The following is a 16,326-nucleotide window of genomic DNA, read 5'->3' as shown; positions in this document are numbered from 1 at the left end:
TCAGCCACTGGAGGCCCTCTCTCCAATAGCTGCCTCTCTGCCCTTGTTTATCTCAAGGCCCTCTGTTTGATTTCCTCTTGTTCTTCCGGTGTTTGCAGCTGGCTGCCGGCAGGTTCAGGATCTGGAGATCCCCCGTGTGGAAGTGGACCCCTGCGAGGACGCCCAGGCGGCGGCAGAGGGCGCTGTCCTTGGACTGTTCGAGTACAACGAGCTGAAGAAGAAAAAGAAAACCGCTGTTGCTGCACAGATTTACGGAAGGTACACCAGATCAATCATTGGCTTATTAAACACTGTGGCAGTATATGAAGCAAAACAACAGATTGTGAACTAAAATGAAATCGGTTCCAGCATTTAGAACTGTAGATACTGCTTTACACTTAGAGATCTTTGAGGTCTCGCAAGCAAATGAGGCCAGGGCCTGTGCTTCTCAGTGTAAACCAATCAAGCTAATCGAGGACGCCAACGCCCTGTTGGAATGTACTGTGAGACTCGATTGGTGGGTTTTAGTTTCATTAAAAACTGTTGTATAGTATTGCAGCATTTATATAGCGCTTCATATTCATTGTGGGGCTCCAAAGCACATTTTCGGACAGGGAGCACGCTCCACCACGAGGAAGTGTGTGGTTGGCACAGTGTTGTATTGGTTGTCTTCCTTTGTGGGAAGTGTTTTGGCATCGTACATGAGTAGCCAAAGGTGCTGTTATCTTATCCTTGGGAACAGCGCCCAGCAGTGTGATGTATGAGGAAGTGTGAAAGAAAAGTGCGCAAAATATCATTGTTATTAGTTGCCGATTATAATTTACTCCGCAGGTCACATGTTGGGTTTCATGGTTTCTGTTGTGGTAGAGAGAGAGACAGACACCTACCTGGAGCCCGCGGCTAGTTTCGGCCTGATTCAGCCTCTTCAGTCGGGGTTGCTTGGTTCCAGTGGAAGTGTGAGCTAAGGATCTACGTCTGGGCATACCCTTGGCCACTTAGGGTGTCACATCAAACATGAAAAAATGCAAATGGAGGATTTTCCTGAATTTTTCACCTGACAATTTACACTTTCATTATTAGTACGGACTGACATTTCAGGGTAAAAAAGCAGCAATGTGGTAAACGGAGACTTAACATGTTTCTATTGTTTCAGCTAGGACAGCAGCGCTGCATTGCTTTGATAGTTCTCATTTTGTTCAGTCTTAGCTCTGCTCTTCTCTGACCTATGAGCCTTGCAAAAACCTGCTTTTATATGTCTCCACAACCAATCAATCAATCAATAATTTGTAAAGCGCACTACATACCCGCAAGGGTTTCAAGGCGCTGAGGGAGGGGAGAGGGGGGGGGTGCTGATGCTACTGGTCGAACAGCCAGGTCTTGAGTTGTCTCCTGAAGGCTAGAAGGTCTTCGGTTTGTCGTAGGATGAGGGGGAGGGTGTTCCAGGTCTAGGCGGCGCGGTGGGAGAAGGATTTGCCTCCGGCTGTGGTTCTACAGATGCGTGGGACAGTAGCCAGGGAGAGGTCTGCGGAGTGGAGTTTCCTGTTGGGCACGTAGAAGGAGAGACGACTGTTGAGATAAGCTGGGCTGGTTTTGTGGAGTGCCTTGTGTGCGTGGATCAGGAGCTTGAAGGAGATTTTTTTTATCGACAGGGAGCCAGTGCAGGTTCCTCAGGTGGGGGGTGATGTGGTCCCATCCTACCTCTCAACCCTCACTAAATCTGCTCTCATCGCTAGCAAGAGACTATTGAGCCACACAATATTAGCAAACCAGATGTCATTTCTAGACAACACAAAATTCAGCCTTTCTGAGTGCCACCTTCAACCATCAAAGTGTATTGGTTGCTTTGCTTGGACACTGCCCTGGAAGATTGGATCCTTTGCAGTCATTTTTCACCCAAGAGCTACTGCCATGATGCCCTGTGGGACCTTTTTAAGGAAAAAGCAACCGCCCTACTACTTCCAAGCTTGTTGCAATGTTTTGGGCTACCCTTCTTGATTTTGGGGCAATAGCCCCCATCCTAATGGCCTTAACCATTGTAGAGATATCACTCTTGAACCTGGTTTTATTGGCATTCAAAGTTGAATATGGTATTGGTCACACCAATGGGGATAGAGTGCGACTTTCGCTGATGGGCTTAAGCATGGACACAGTCTTCATGATGCAGACCGTGGCAAGTTTCAATAGGGTTGACCCTTGACCTTCCTGGTAGGTCGTTCCCCCCCCGCTGCAGCTCCGCCAGCACCCCCGCTGAGGACCACTGACCGCCGCTGAAGTCGAGGCCCTCCACCACCCGCAGGCTTCCACCTGCACCTCATCCCTGGTGGGCAGTGGTGGCCTTAGGTTCGTATCCGCTCTGCTGTGCCATATCTCTGTCTGTCTGCTCCTCCTCTGTGCCCCCCTGTCCCCTGCTCGCCGTTTTATTCTGTGCCCCCTTTCTTGATTTTGTGCCCCGTTTTCTGGTTACTGTTGCCCCCTCTTTTGATTCTGTGCCCCGTTTTCTGTCTGCTGTTGCCCCCTTTTTGATTCTGTGCCCCGTTTTCTGTTTACTGTTGCCCCCTTTTTGATTCTGTGCCCCGTTTTCTGTTGCCCCCTCTTGATTCTGTGCCCCTTTTGCTGACTTCTGTGCTCTCTTGATCCTTGCCCTTGCCTGCCCCCGTCACCGCCGCTGCTTCCCCTGCGGCCCGCCCACTCTGCGCCCATTCGCTGCCCCTGCAACACACCTCCCGCCTCCCAGCTGCTCCTCCCTCCCCACCTCCCCATATATGGCGGCTGCTGCGCGGTGAGGAGAGTGACCCTTAACCTTCCTGGTAGGTCGCTCCCTCCCCCGCTGCAGCTCCGCCAGCACCCCCACTGAGGACCACTGACCGCCGCCGAAGTCGAGGCCCTCCACCACCCGCAGGCTTCCGCCTGTGCTTCATCAGTGGTGGCCTTAGGTTCGTATCTGCTCTGCTGTGCTATATCTCGGTCTGTCCGCTCCTCCTCTGTGCCCCCCGCTCGCCGTTTTATTCTGTGCCCCCTTTCTTGATTTTGTGCCCCGTTTTCTGGTTACTGCCCCGTTTTCTGGTTACTGTTGCCCCCTCTTTTGATTCTGTGCCCCGTTTTCTGTTTAATGTTGCCCCCTCTTGATACTGTGCCCCTTTTGCTGACTTCTGTGCCCTCTTGCCCCTTGTCTGTCTCCTTCCCGCGGTCGCTCCGCTCCGCTTCCCTGCCCCGTCCCCGCCGCTGCTTATCCTGCGGCCCCACTCCCTCCGCGCCCATTCGCTGCCCCTGCAACACACCGCCCGCCCCCCAGCTGCTCCTCCCTCCCCACCTCCCCATATATGGCGGCCGCTGCGCGGTGAGGAGAGCGACCCTTGACCTTCCTGGTAGGTTGCTCCCCCCCCTCTGCAGCTCCGCCAGCACCCCCGCTGAAGACCACTGACCGCTGCCGAAGTCAAGGCCCTCCACCACCCGCAGGCTTCCACCTGCGCCTCATCCCTGGTGGCCAGTGGTGGCCTTAGGTTCGTATCCGCTCTGCTGTGCCATATCTCTGTCTGTCCGCTCCTCCTCTGTGCCCCCCTGGCCCCCGCTTGCCGTTTTATTCTGTGCCCCTTTTCTTGATTTTGTGTCCCTGTTTTCTGTCTGCTGTTGCCCCCTTTTTGATTCTGTGCCCCGTTTTCTGTTTAATGTTGCCCCCTCTTGATACTGTGCCCCTTTTGCTGACTTCTGTGCCCTCTTGATCCTTGCCCCTTGCCTGTCTCCTTCCCGCGGTCGCTCCGCTCTGCTGCCCCGTCCCCGCCGCTGCTTCCCCTGCAGCCCCGCCCCCTCCGCGCCCATTCGCTGCCCCTGCAACACACCTCCCGCCTCCCAGCTGCTCCTCCCTCCCCACCTCCCCATAAATGGCGGACGCTGCGCGGTGAGGAGAGCGACCCTTGACCTTCCCGGTAGGTCGCTCCCCCCCTGCTGCAGCTCCACGAGCACCCCTGCTGAGGACCACTGACCGCCGCCGAAGTCGAGGCCCTCCACCACCCGCAGGCTTCCACCTGCGCCTCATCCCTGGTGGCCAGTGGTGGCCTTAGGTTCGTATCTGCTCTGCTGTGCCATATCTCTGTCTGTCCGCTCCTCCTCTGTGCCCTCCTACCCCCCGCTCGCCTTTTTATTCAGTGCCCTCTTTCTTGATTTTGTGCCCCGTTTTCTGGTTACTGTTGCCCCCTCTTTTGATTCTGTGCCCCGTGTTCTGTCTGCTGTTGCCCCCTTTTTGATTCTGTGCCCCGTTTTCTGTTTACTGTTGCCCCCTTTTTGATTCTGTGCTCCGTTTTCTGTTTAATGTTGCCCCCTCTTGATTCTTTGCCCCTCTTGCTGACTTCTGTGCCCTCTTGTTTCTTGCCCCTTGCCTGTCTCCTTCCTGCGGTCGCTCTGCTTCCCTGCCCCCGCCGCTGCTTCCCCTGCGGCCCGCCCCCTCCGCGCCCATTCGCTGCCCCTGCAACACACCTCCCGCCTCCCAGCTGCTCCTCCCTCCCCACCTCCCCATATATGGCGGGCGCTGCGCTGTGAGGAGAGCGACCCTTGACCTTCCTGGTAGGTCGCTCCCCCCCCTGCTGCAGCTCCGCGAGCACCCCCGCTGAGGACCACTGACCGCCACCGAAGTCGAGGCCCTCCACCACCCGCAGGCTTCCACCTGCGCCTCATCTCTGGTGGCCAGTGGTGGCCTTAGGTTCGTATCCGCTCTGCTGTGCCATATCTCTGTCTGTCCGCTCCTCCTCTGTGCCCCCCTACCCCCTGCTCGCCGTTTTATTCAGTGCCCCCTTTCTTGATTTTGTGCCCCGTTTTCTGGATACTGTTGTCCCCTATTTTGATTCTGTGCCCCGTTTTCTGTCTGCTGTTGCCCCCTTTTTGATTCTGTGCCCCGTTTTCTGTTTACTGTTGCCCCCTTTTTGATTCTGTGCCCCGTTTTCTGTTTACTGTTGCCCCCTCTTGATTCTGTGCCCCTTTTATTGACTTCTGTGCCCTCTTGATCCTTGCCCCATGCCTGTCTCCTTTCCGCGGTCGCTCCGCTTCCCTGCCCCCGTCCCCGCCGCTGATTCCCCTGTGGCTCACCTCCTCTGCGCCCATTCGCTGCCCCTGCAACACACCTCCCAGCTGCTCCTCCCTCCCCATATATGGCGGCCGCTGCGCCGCGCGCCTAAGGCAAGCCCGTCTGCGCCCGTCCGTGCCTGGACCGCGCCAGAACCCCTGCCCCCCGCACCAGCCACGAAGACCGCCTCCGCTATGACGCCAACACCCTCGTCGCTCTCAACCTAGGAAGGACCCACACCTGCTGCAAGGCCGCCCCGAAATGCACCCACGGTCCCTTCACCTGCCTAAACTGCTGCTTCTCCTGCCTCGACGGCGCCGAGATACCCGCCACGATGGAACCCAACCAGGGACGCACGCAAACAGGCCGTCGAGCTCTGGGACCTACTCGACACCGCATCCCCGGATGTCGCCTTCCTGATCGAGACCTGGATGAACGAAGCCTCCTCGCCAGACATCGCCATTGCCATCCCCGACGGGTACAAGATCACCCGCAGAGACCGCACCAATGGGGCCAGAGGAGGAATCGCCATCGACCACAAAAACACCATCAAGGTCTCAACAAACACCAGCGACACCCTCAGCACCGCCGAACACATGCACTTCCAGATCCACACGGACCCCAAGACCACCCTAAGAGGCACCCTCGTCTATAGACCTCCAGGACCCCGGCCTCAATTCTGCGACTCCATCGCCGACCTTATCAGCACGCACGCGCTGACTTCCACCGACTACATCCCCCTCGGAGACCTGAACTATCATCTGGAGAACAACAACGACAACAACTCCTCCGCCCTGATCGACAACCTCGCCAACCTCGGACTAAAACAGCTCGTCACGACGCCGACCCACATCGCCGGCCACACACTTGATGCCATCTTCTCCTCAAGCCCCCACGTCACCTTCAGCTATGCCTCCGAACTCACCTGGACAGACCACCACTGCATCCACTTATCCTTCCGAAAACCCCTCACACTCCACCGCACCCTACAGATCCCCCGCCGCTGCTGGGGCAAAGTCACGGAAGAACTACAGACAAGCCTCGCACTCAACCCTCCGACCAACCCCGATGATGGGGCACTCACCCTCAAATGCTGGTTGAACGACTGCGCCAACACCGTAGTCCCGCTGAAAAAACCCACCAACAGAGACACCAGCAAAAGAGCCAGCTGGTTCACCCCGGAGCTCCTCGCCTCAGAGCGCACCTGCCGGAAATTGGAGAACATATGGCACCGCGACACGACGCCGGACAGCCGCGCTGCCCACAAAGACGCCATCCGCAACCACCACCACCTCATCAGGACCGCCAAAAGGACCTCCTTCACAGACTGCCTTGACAACAACGCACACAACAGCAAGGAGCTCTTCAACATCGTGAAGGAACTCTCCAAGCCCAGCGCCAACGACATGCCGCCATCGCAAGCCCTGTGCGACTCCCTCGCCACCTTCTTTCACCGAAAAATCACCGACATCCATCGTCGCACCGGACCCACCACCCCCACCGGCCACGACTTCCTGACAACCTGGGCCAACGTGAGCATCGAGGACACAATCAAGACCATGGGCACAATCCACTCCGGATCCCCATCCGACCCTCTCCCACACCACATCTTCAACAAAGCCGGCAATTCCATCACACCCCACTTGCGCAACATCATCAACCTCTCCTTCGAGACCGCTACCTTCCCCGAGAACTGGAAGCACGCAGAGATCAACGCCCTACTGAAGAAATCCAAGGCAGATCCGAGCGACCTCAAGAACTTCCGGCCCATCTCCCTGCTTCCGTTCCCCGCAAAGGTCATCGAGAAGATAGTTAACATCCAGCTCACCCGTCACCTCGAAGACTACAACATCCTGGACCCCTCCCAATCAGGATTCCACAGCAACCACAGCACCGAGACCACCCTCCTCGCCGCCACAGACGACATCAGGATCCTTCTAGACAACGGCGAGGCGGCGGCCCTCATCCTCCTGGCTCTCTCCGCCGCCTTCGACACCGTCTGCCACCACACACTACGCACGTGCCTCCAAGACGCAGTGATCCAGGAGAAGGCCTTGGACTGGGCCACCTCTTACCTCTCCGGCAGAACTCAGAGAGTCCGCCTCCCCCCGTTCCGGTCCGAGGCCTCCAAGATCATCTGCGGCGTCCCACATGGATCCTCCCTCAGCCCCCCACATGGATCCTCCCTCAACCCGACGCTGTTCAATGTCTACATGGCACCACTAGCACGCATCGCCCGACAGCACGACCTCAACAGAATCTCCTACGCCGACGACACGCAGCTGATCCTCTCCCTCACCAAGGACCCTCTCACCACCAAATTCAGCCTCCACCAGGGAATGAAGGCCGTCGCCGACTGGATGAAGGAAAGCCGACTTAAGCTGAACTCAGACAAGACGGAGATCCTCATCCTCTGGTCCAACCCCTCAGCATGGGACGACTCCTGGTGGCCCGCATCACTGGGGACCCCCCCCCCCCCCCCCCCCCCCCCCGGCCCCTACTGACCACGCACGCAACCTGGGAGTCATCCTCGACTCAAAACTCACCATGACCAAACAAATCAACGCAGTCTCCTCCACCTGCTTCAACACCCTCTGCATGCTCCGCAAGATCTACAGATGGATCCCGACAAACACGAGGAAAACAGTCACCCAGGCCCTAGTCCGAGGAAACGCCCTCTACACCGGAGCCTCGTCCAAGCTCATCAACAGACTACAAAGAATCCAGAACGCCTCTGCATGCCTGATTATCGACGTCCCTCGCCGCGACCACATCACCCCCCACCTGAGGAACCTGCACTGGCTCCCCGTCGACAGAAGGATCTCCTTCAAGCTCCTGATCCACGCACACAAGGCACTCCACAAAACATGCCCAGCCTATCTCGACAGTCGACTCTCCTTCTACGTACCCAACAGGATACTCCGCTCCACTGACCAAGCCCTGGCCACGGTCCCACGCATCAGTAGAACCACCTCCGGAGGCAGGTCCTTCTCCCACTGCGCCGCCAAGACCTGGAACACCCTCCCCCTCTACCTACGACAAACCAAAGACCTGCTTACCTACAAGAGACAACTCAAGACCTTGCTTTTCGACCAGTAGCAGCATCCTCCCCCCCCCCCCCCCCCCCTGCGCCTTGAAACCCTTACGGGTAAGTAGTGCGCTTTACAAATTAACTGATTGATTGATTGACTGATTGATTGATTGGTTGACTTGCACTTGACAGCAGAAGCTGCTGAGACAGCAAATTAGTTGTTTGCAGCAATGAAGGGTCCCATCACTCAGGTGCAATCAAGCAACGCTGGATACATTGGAGGGGTAGCAAGAAGGACCGTAACTCAGCCCATTATAATTAACTCTTTTGATTAGGGACAACTTGAATTGGCCAGCGTGCCAAAGGTAGACCGCCGAGCACTTTGAACCTATTTCCCTGCAAATCGTAGATGTTTTGTTTTTCAGACTACCCTAAAGCCTCTCTACTTTCTATGAGCACTTGGGGAAGTATGCGTAAGTAAGTGTTATTTAATCACTAATGATTTACACAGTTTGTGAACTACAAAATACATGAAATGTGTTCCTTTGTCACTTCCTATCCAAAGGCAGATTCCAAACCTAGGGTTAAAGTCTCAGAGCAGTCCCTTAGCACCAGTAATAGCTTCAACTCTGGTACAAGAGTAGGGTTTCTTTTATCCTGAAAATGTACAATCCAGCGCCATACACAAGCATAAGATCTGCCTCAGGGCATTTGGATGAAATCAACCTGTACATGTCCAAGGAGCCTCAAGGTGGGGATGAGGGCGGCAGGAGTAGTTTTGACACCCTTTCCAGCAATACAGGCTTTAGCACATGACGCAGGTTTGACGCTACTATTGAACTATTACGGGGAGGTGAGGTGTAAACCAGTGGGTGCCTGCGGCACAAATCATCCCTTCTCCACTGACATGAGCAACACCATCGTACAAAAGGACAATCTTCCCTGTTTACCTCTCCATACTCTGTTGGGGTCTCTTTTACAATCTTGCTTCAACCATGCTCTGTTTGTTTGCAGGGCATATTCTTGCTACTTAGCAAGATCCCTTAAGGTGGGTCTCCCAGGCTCAATGACTAGGAGCGCCCATATATAGTATTCTCAAATTTGAGGGTTGAGTAGCATTTTTGGGAGTTCAGCAAAAGCTTTACCTTTATGTATCTAATCCTGGATGATTTGATCAGGGGCACATGTAACAATTGCAACTTTAGAAGGCAACTGGAGAGCTTCAACCTTTACATAAAACCTATTTTTGATTGGGGCTTACACAGAGGTGAGGGGCCCTTGCTCTATCCAGAGAAGCCCAAAATATGAGCCACTTCAAAAGCATACTTTGTCTCAGTGAAAATAGTAGGGTTTCTGTGCAGCTAAAATCCATACACAGCTGACAGCTATCAATTCAGCTGTTTGATAGAGTTTATATGGAGAAAACCTCAAATTTCAGTAACTTCATATATGGTACTAACAGCAAAACCACCAATCAGGGCTCCTGAGTAACTGTAGGGGTGAGTGAATGGTTGTGTGAATGGCTGTATGAGTGAGTGAGTGGGTGTGTGAGTGGCTCTATGGAGGAGTGAGTGGGTGTGTGAGTACTTGTATGGATCAGTGAATGGGTATGTGAGTGGTTGTGCGGGTGTGTGAGTTGGCATACGAGAGGTATGGGGGTGTGAGTGGTTCTGTGGATGATGTCATCAGTGATGTTATTTGAGATGTCATGAGTGATGTCACTGACCATGTCATAAGTGATGTAATGTGTGAGGTTATAAGCAGTGCATTGCGGGGTAGTACGTTATAGTTAACTTAGGTAACTATAACTGCTGAATTTCATTGGTTTTGTATGAGTGAAATCTGAGCCTAACTATAACGTCCCTGTAACCTTTGTTTTTTTCAGTGAATTTCTAATGTTTTTCAAATTCTGTTTCCTTATTATAGCATCCCTGTAACCTTTTTTCTGTTTTTTTTAACTTAATGTATATTTGTAAAGCGTGAACATATCCGTCCCTTGAGGGATTTAAGGCGCTGGGGGCCATCGGGAAGATTAAGGACCAGATGTATCAAGATAGCATTTTTCGATTCCCTAATTGCGAATCACTAGGATTTCCAATAATGGAATCGCAAAATTCAATATATGAAGGTTTATAGTACACCTTTTGCGATTCCTAGGGGGTCACAAATGACCTACCTCATTAATATTAATGAGGTAGGTCGCAATTTGCAACTCCGTAGGAATCGCAAAAATCACGGGGATGGTGGCGTGCTGAGATCAGCAGACCACCATGTCCGTGATTGCTTTCAAATCAAGCCGCCTTTTTTTTGTAAAGCAGCCTGTTTTTCTTGAAGGAAAACGAGATGCTTTACAAAACGAAAAATGAAAAGTTTTCTTTTCATTTTTTAAGAGCAGGCAGTGGTTAAAAATGGTGTTCCCTTAGGGACCCCTTCCCATTTGCGAATGCAGTCACAAAACATTCATACATACCGATGCGATTCGGTACTAGGAAGGGACGCCCTAAACACGCCCCGTCCTAAATCCATTTTGCCATCCGGTAACATATAAGCGAATCGTAAACTTAGGTTTGCTACATTGGAAAAGCAATTTTTGCGTTCGCAAACAGGGAGATTCTGCGAATCTGCCCGTTTGCGAATGCAAAATGGCTTGATACATCTGGCCCTAAGTGAGCTATTGCGCAGAATCACATGATGCAATCAGACTGATTGAATTGTCTCATCCTCATACATTGACACATCCAATACCATAAAGTTACCTCCCTAGTCTGAAGGTTTGATAGCTATTGTGGTATCTGACTTCAAAGCTATAAGGGCTTCTTTCTGGGCTGCAGTTAGATTATTAGGGTCTCGTTTGAACCTAGGCAATCAATTCCTTGATCATATTGTCATGGAACACATCGATATTGTCATTGGGCATAGAAGGAATCGTGAGAGACTTAGGTTTGAAGCCACTGGGGGTATTAATGTCTATACCTAAAGTATTAAAGACTTTGTTCAATGCAGCCTTTGAATAATCATACTCACCCTCTTTAAACAATGTTTCTAAGGCCAACAACCCCTCTACATCACTTATCCTGATGTCACATTCTGATGTACTGATTCTCTGTTTATCAATGTTCTGTTTCGACAATTTATGCAATTTACACAATTTTAATTTCCTTATAAACAAGTATAAATCAATTCTCATTTGAACATAATTGAAATTTAAACTAGGGCAAAAAGACAATCCGAAATTCTAATAAAGATCTTTCAACATCAGTTAATGTACATTTGGATAAGTTCATGACCGTGAGTTTTTGACTTAATTCTTTTTGTTCTAATGGGTGGTTCTTCCTCATTGTGGCATTTTGCCATCCTCTTCTTCTTGTCCTTCTCCTTTGCATGCACCTCTTCCTTTTCCCCTGCCCCTTCCCCTGAGTTGGGGGAGGGAGGGTGGTCTGTCTTTTCGGGCATGTCAGCCTGACCCAGAAGGCGGTATTCATTGTGAAAACCCTCACAAGTATTTCCGATGTTTGAAGTACTGGCCAGTTCTTCATTCGCTGTGCTAACACCCTGGCTAGATTCCATTGAGATACAGTCCTGTTTTTTCTGGGTGTCTTCCTGCCAAATTTTCTTCCTATATAGATCATACTTCCTTGCGAAAAACAGGATTCAACCCTCAAAATAGTCCCTTTTGTCTTGTTGAAATTTCTGCTGTTTTTTCAATTTCACCTCTTGCTCATATTTTGCGAGTCTTTCAACTACTTTTTGTTTAAAAATCCTTGAACGTGGTTTGGTCACTTTCATTTTCAAGATCTTTTTGAGATCCTTAATCTCATGTCGGATATGCACCAAATCTAGCTCAGCATATTTCACCAAGATCTGCTTCATCCCCTTACATGACTTTGCTGTAAAAGCGGCCCATTCTTCAAATAGCCCAAGGTAGGGGGACTTATAAGTTGGTACAATAAATATACGCAGACCACGTCGGACTCTATTAACCTCAATGTATCTCATGAGTGAAGTCGGCTCCCACCGTTTACTTATTTCCTTTTTCATTATTTTTTTCAGAGCAAACCTTTTTTGTTTTAAGGTCACAGTACCTGTATTGGATATCGCTGCTCCACCAACATTGCTGAAGCCGCCCAACTCTTTAGTGTCGCTTAAAATCTGTTTGGCTGCTTCCAGTCTGACCGAGTCACTGTCTGTTGAATCCGCTGCTATTATTGCTGATAACGTTGCACAAACACACCCCACAGACCTGTTGATCCATCCGGTTGAAGGCACTGATGCCAATACTTCTATCCATCTATCCATCCATCCATCCATGCATCCATCCATCCATCTCTCTATCTATCTCTCTATCTATCTATATACATGTATATCTATATAGATATATAAATATATACATATATTTCTATGTAGATATATACATATATATCTTCAAGGTGCATAGATGTGGCGTGAGGAATAGTAAATCAACACTTCCTTATATGTGCTTATTTTTTGATATTCTGTCCTCGAAAGTTTTGCACCACGATATTCTGGGACTCAATATTTAGTGGTACATCCAACCTCCTCAATATTATAATTGAAAAAAGCACAAAACAGAATTGCGTTCTTTAAAACCGTGCATTCTGTACCTTTTCCCCTATAAAAAGTTAGGAAAGAATACACCTACATTGCACAGATTTAATGTTTAGTCATAGCTGAGGGGCATGCCCCCTAAAAATATACTTCTGGCTGCAAGCCCGTCTGCCATGAGGACCATTACCACCTTGCACAAACTGCACACCATTGCCTCATACATTAACATCTTGTAGGCCAACAATAGGACCAAAACTAGGAGGCTTAAAACTACCGTGACCAACTTTTCCAAAACAACTTTGAGCCATCATCAATTTCTCTGTCAGCGTTTTCTTCTTAGCATTTAGCAGTCACATGAGCCAAAATCTCACCCAGAGATTTCGCCTGCCAATACATCACATTATGCTGATTATGCAAACTAATCCCCCAACACAAAAGTCTAAACAAATACAGAAATGTTCTCCTTTGTGGGTCTTCAACTTAACAGTACTGTCTGTAAATCTGCATCAGTCTCATCATATGCATCTACTGATTCACTCAATAACTCCATTCTATTTCTCCATAACAAGTGGAGAATGTTAATTGTGAGGAGCTCCTCTCTGGTATTGTTCTGTTTGCCAGATTATGGTCTTGCACTCAGTCCACAAGTCTTGAGGCACCACAATCAAAAATAAAGCATCCAAATCTGTCCCAAATTGCCTTCGAAATAGTTACATTCCTATCTACCTCTGTATACCACTTCTTGAGCTCCTCTCTGAGCTTGAGGAAATTCTTAGTAAATATATAGTGATCGCTTCTCGACCAGGGTAAATGTACATTTGCTCCTCTACGTACGTCTCTCAATGGCAACTCCTTCTCAACTGCCACATCATATTCCTAATCATGCACCCTGAACATTGTTCCTCTTTTTCAACCCTTTAGGCTTATTGAGCAGTTTTGGCGCTGCCCATTCTTCTTTAAAACTTGCCAAATCTTCCCATTTTATAGTTCTCTATTAATTTTACAATAATATTCTGTTATATTATTGGGACTTCAATTCATTAATTCTCACAGACAACCCTTTTTTACGTGATTGTCAAATTCTCTTTAGTGCTTAATCCACTTTAAACCTTCTGACCAATTACAGAAGTTTTTCAAATGGCCAGTGATCACATTTTCCTGCTTGTGCACCCAAATATGCCAATTCGTCTTTATTGTACTAGGAGAATGTGTCTCTCTCAGCTCCTATTTCTACCATTAATTTCAAATCTCTTTGAAGATGGAAGGTATTAATTTTCATTTTACTCGTTTCACAGTGTGAAGCCACAACCTGAAGACAAAAAAGGGCTCCATCTCATCTGAAACTCTGATCTCCTGTCCCTTCTTTCTGCATCTGTTCTTGACCCTCAGTATGAGGACCTGGTCTCTCTTCAGTCGTAAACCTATAGTGTAGACTATCTTATCATTATCTCTTTGAGTCACTCTCATTCTTTTCTTTCATTTTTTTAACCTTTATTTGATCATCTTTTTTTTAATTTTTTTGTCTGATTCTTCAGCATGTGCTGGGAAAGCACCTATAGTTTCGAACAGTTCCTGCCTTTATGCCTTTTTCCATGAATGCAATCGCACATGCATCCAATGTCTGTGAGCTTTATTAGTCTGTCTTTTTAGCATTTTCTTATAAACTCTCTAATTCACCACGTAGTCCCACTCTTTGAAGACTTCAAACTGTGCAGTTCTAGGCTGCGGTTTCATCTTAAACATGGCAAGCCTCAAATTCTCAATCCTTTAACTCTAGATGTACCATACTTGGGAAACTGTAGATTTTTATTGTCAGCTGTACTTATATTCCATTCAATGAGCTATAGACCTATTCATAACCCATAATCCATCAGCATGTCATTGGCGTGGGAACTAATCATTAGCAGATATCACTGATTTATTCATAATCTCACCTGTGGTAATCTCAGTCTAGATCACAATGCATGCAATGCTAATTCAACCAATTACAATACGATGTCAAAGTAAAACTAGAAACCTAGTACATAAACTAAAACAAATACCTTGTCTGCCTATTGGGATACACGGCGGAGAATCACACTCACCACAGGGAGAGGTGTGGCGCAGCAGCCAGAGTGGCTGACTCCGGAGCGCAGGGCTCTCTATTCGATCTCTGGTGCCGGCAGCTGCTCAGCTCAGCTCAGCATCTTGTGACTCTGGGCCATAGCTCACTTAATCTCCCCAACAGTCCCCAGCGCCTTGAAACCCTTAAGGGGGTGATACGTTTGCGCTTTACAAATAGGAATAATTATTATTATTATTACGACTGCAAAGGAAATGGTTTTTCCCTTAAGTCCTTTTAATCATATTAAGATAGGTTTCTGACCAACGGTAATCCATGTTTGAGTCAGTGCATCGGTTTCCTGTGCACAAAGAAGTGGACGACACACCCTTGTTAGTTCATACGCAACTAGCCCATTAAGGACCCATATGAGTTTAACCTATAACCTGATGTGATGACACAAGCGCTTTCAGCAGAAAACCTTAATATTTATCTTGAGATAGTAGATTTCCATTACCTGCTAGCCTTGTACATGATTTCAAAAACATTTGCATATAAAGCACATAAAGTCACAATAATAACCGAAAGCACAATTCAAAACATCTTAAGCAATTTGCACAAAACATTACAATGTAGTGCAAATGTCAACTTTTACTTCAGCTAATGCACCACTGTTTATACAAAACTCCAGTGACATAACACTGACACTGCGATTTGCGGATGCCGCAGAATAATTCTCTCACTCTAAACCACACGCTGCAAGACAGCATCATAGCAATCTGTATAACAATCCTCATAAAGCATGCAAGACATCTCTCTTCTCTAGGTGCCCTATTTATACCCATGCAGGGAAACTACTGGAAAAACCTAATGCATCTCCAACAGCACCCATTAAGGCTGTTGCGACAATTACTTCCAGAATTCCCTAACAAAGTTAATTTTGGAGGTACAAATTTAAATTACATTTTACACCAAATTTGCCCCTAATTGAAAAACCATCCTATGCTGCTAAAATCTGATGGTGCTTTGCACTATTAAATGGCCGATTGAATGGACGGGGAGTGTGTGAGTCTCCAAGGACAAGCGTCCAAGCCAAATAAAGGAAACAAAGGAAACCTACACAAGACAAGATTCATAGTCCAAAGCACGAAGGTTTACTGGAAATTAACAATCTGGAAATTAACAATCATTACAATCATTACAGAAAACAAAAGGGCAGTTGGTTAGTCAATTCAAATCTGCACCAAAAGAGATTAAAAGAAAGTATGAAATCAACAAGAGGACCAACATTCGGTCTGCCCTAGGAGAATAGTGGAAATGCTCTCAATCAAAGTATAGTCAGACATTAAAATAGCAAACTGACCTGGATTCTACTTGGTAGGAAAACCACATCCCTAAATTAGCACATTTTATAGGTTCAGAAAAGTAGAAAAGCACACTATTCACATGGTATGAAGTCACACCACGGGTCGTACTAAAATATTTTACTTGACAGAACCAATCAACCTTACACATATGTAATTACGTCAACCAGCTTACCCTAGCAACCCTCCTAAAATGAAGAAACAAGCATCCAATTTTACCTACATGCAAAAGGACATTGTATTGCACTATTAAACAATAAACTGATAAAATCATGAATAGGAGCACTATTAA

At 48.6% G+C, this 16,326-nt stretch overlaps 1 protein-coding gene across 1 annotated transcript in view; it reads left to right on the top strand.

The window, feature by feature from the left end:
* LAP3 (leucine aminopeptidase 3) overlaps window positions 1-16,326 on the top strand; it is a 353,892-nt gene that overhangs the window by 167,462 nt on the left and 170,104 nt on the right. Inside the window, exon 5 of the mRNA XM_085642373.1 lies at window positions 99-258. Coding sequence (XP_085498499.1) covers window positions 99-258 — 160 coding nt within the window. The remainder of the gene's footprint in view (window positions 1-98; window positions 259-16,326) is intronic.

The sequence above is a fragment of the Triturus cristatus genome, chromosome 2_2, assembly GCF_964204655.1.
Source record: "Triturus cristatus chromosome 2_2, aTriCri1.1, whole genome shotgun sequence".
Taxonomy (NCBI): domain Eukaryota; kingdom Metazoa; phylum Chordata; class Amphibia; order Caudata; family Salamandridae; genus Triturus; species Triturus cristatus.
Note: the sequence above shows the minus strand (reverse complement) of the source record. Positions and strands in the feature narration are given on the sequence as shown.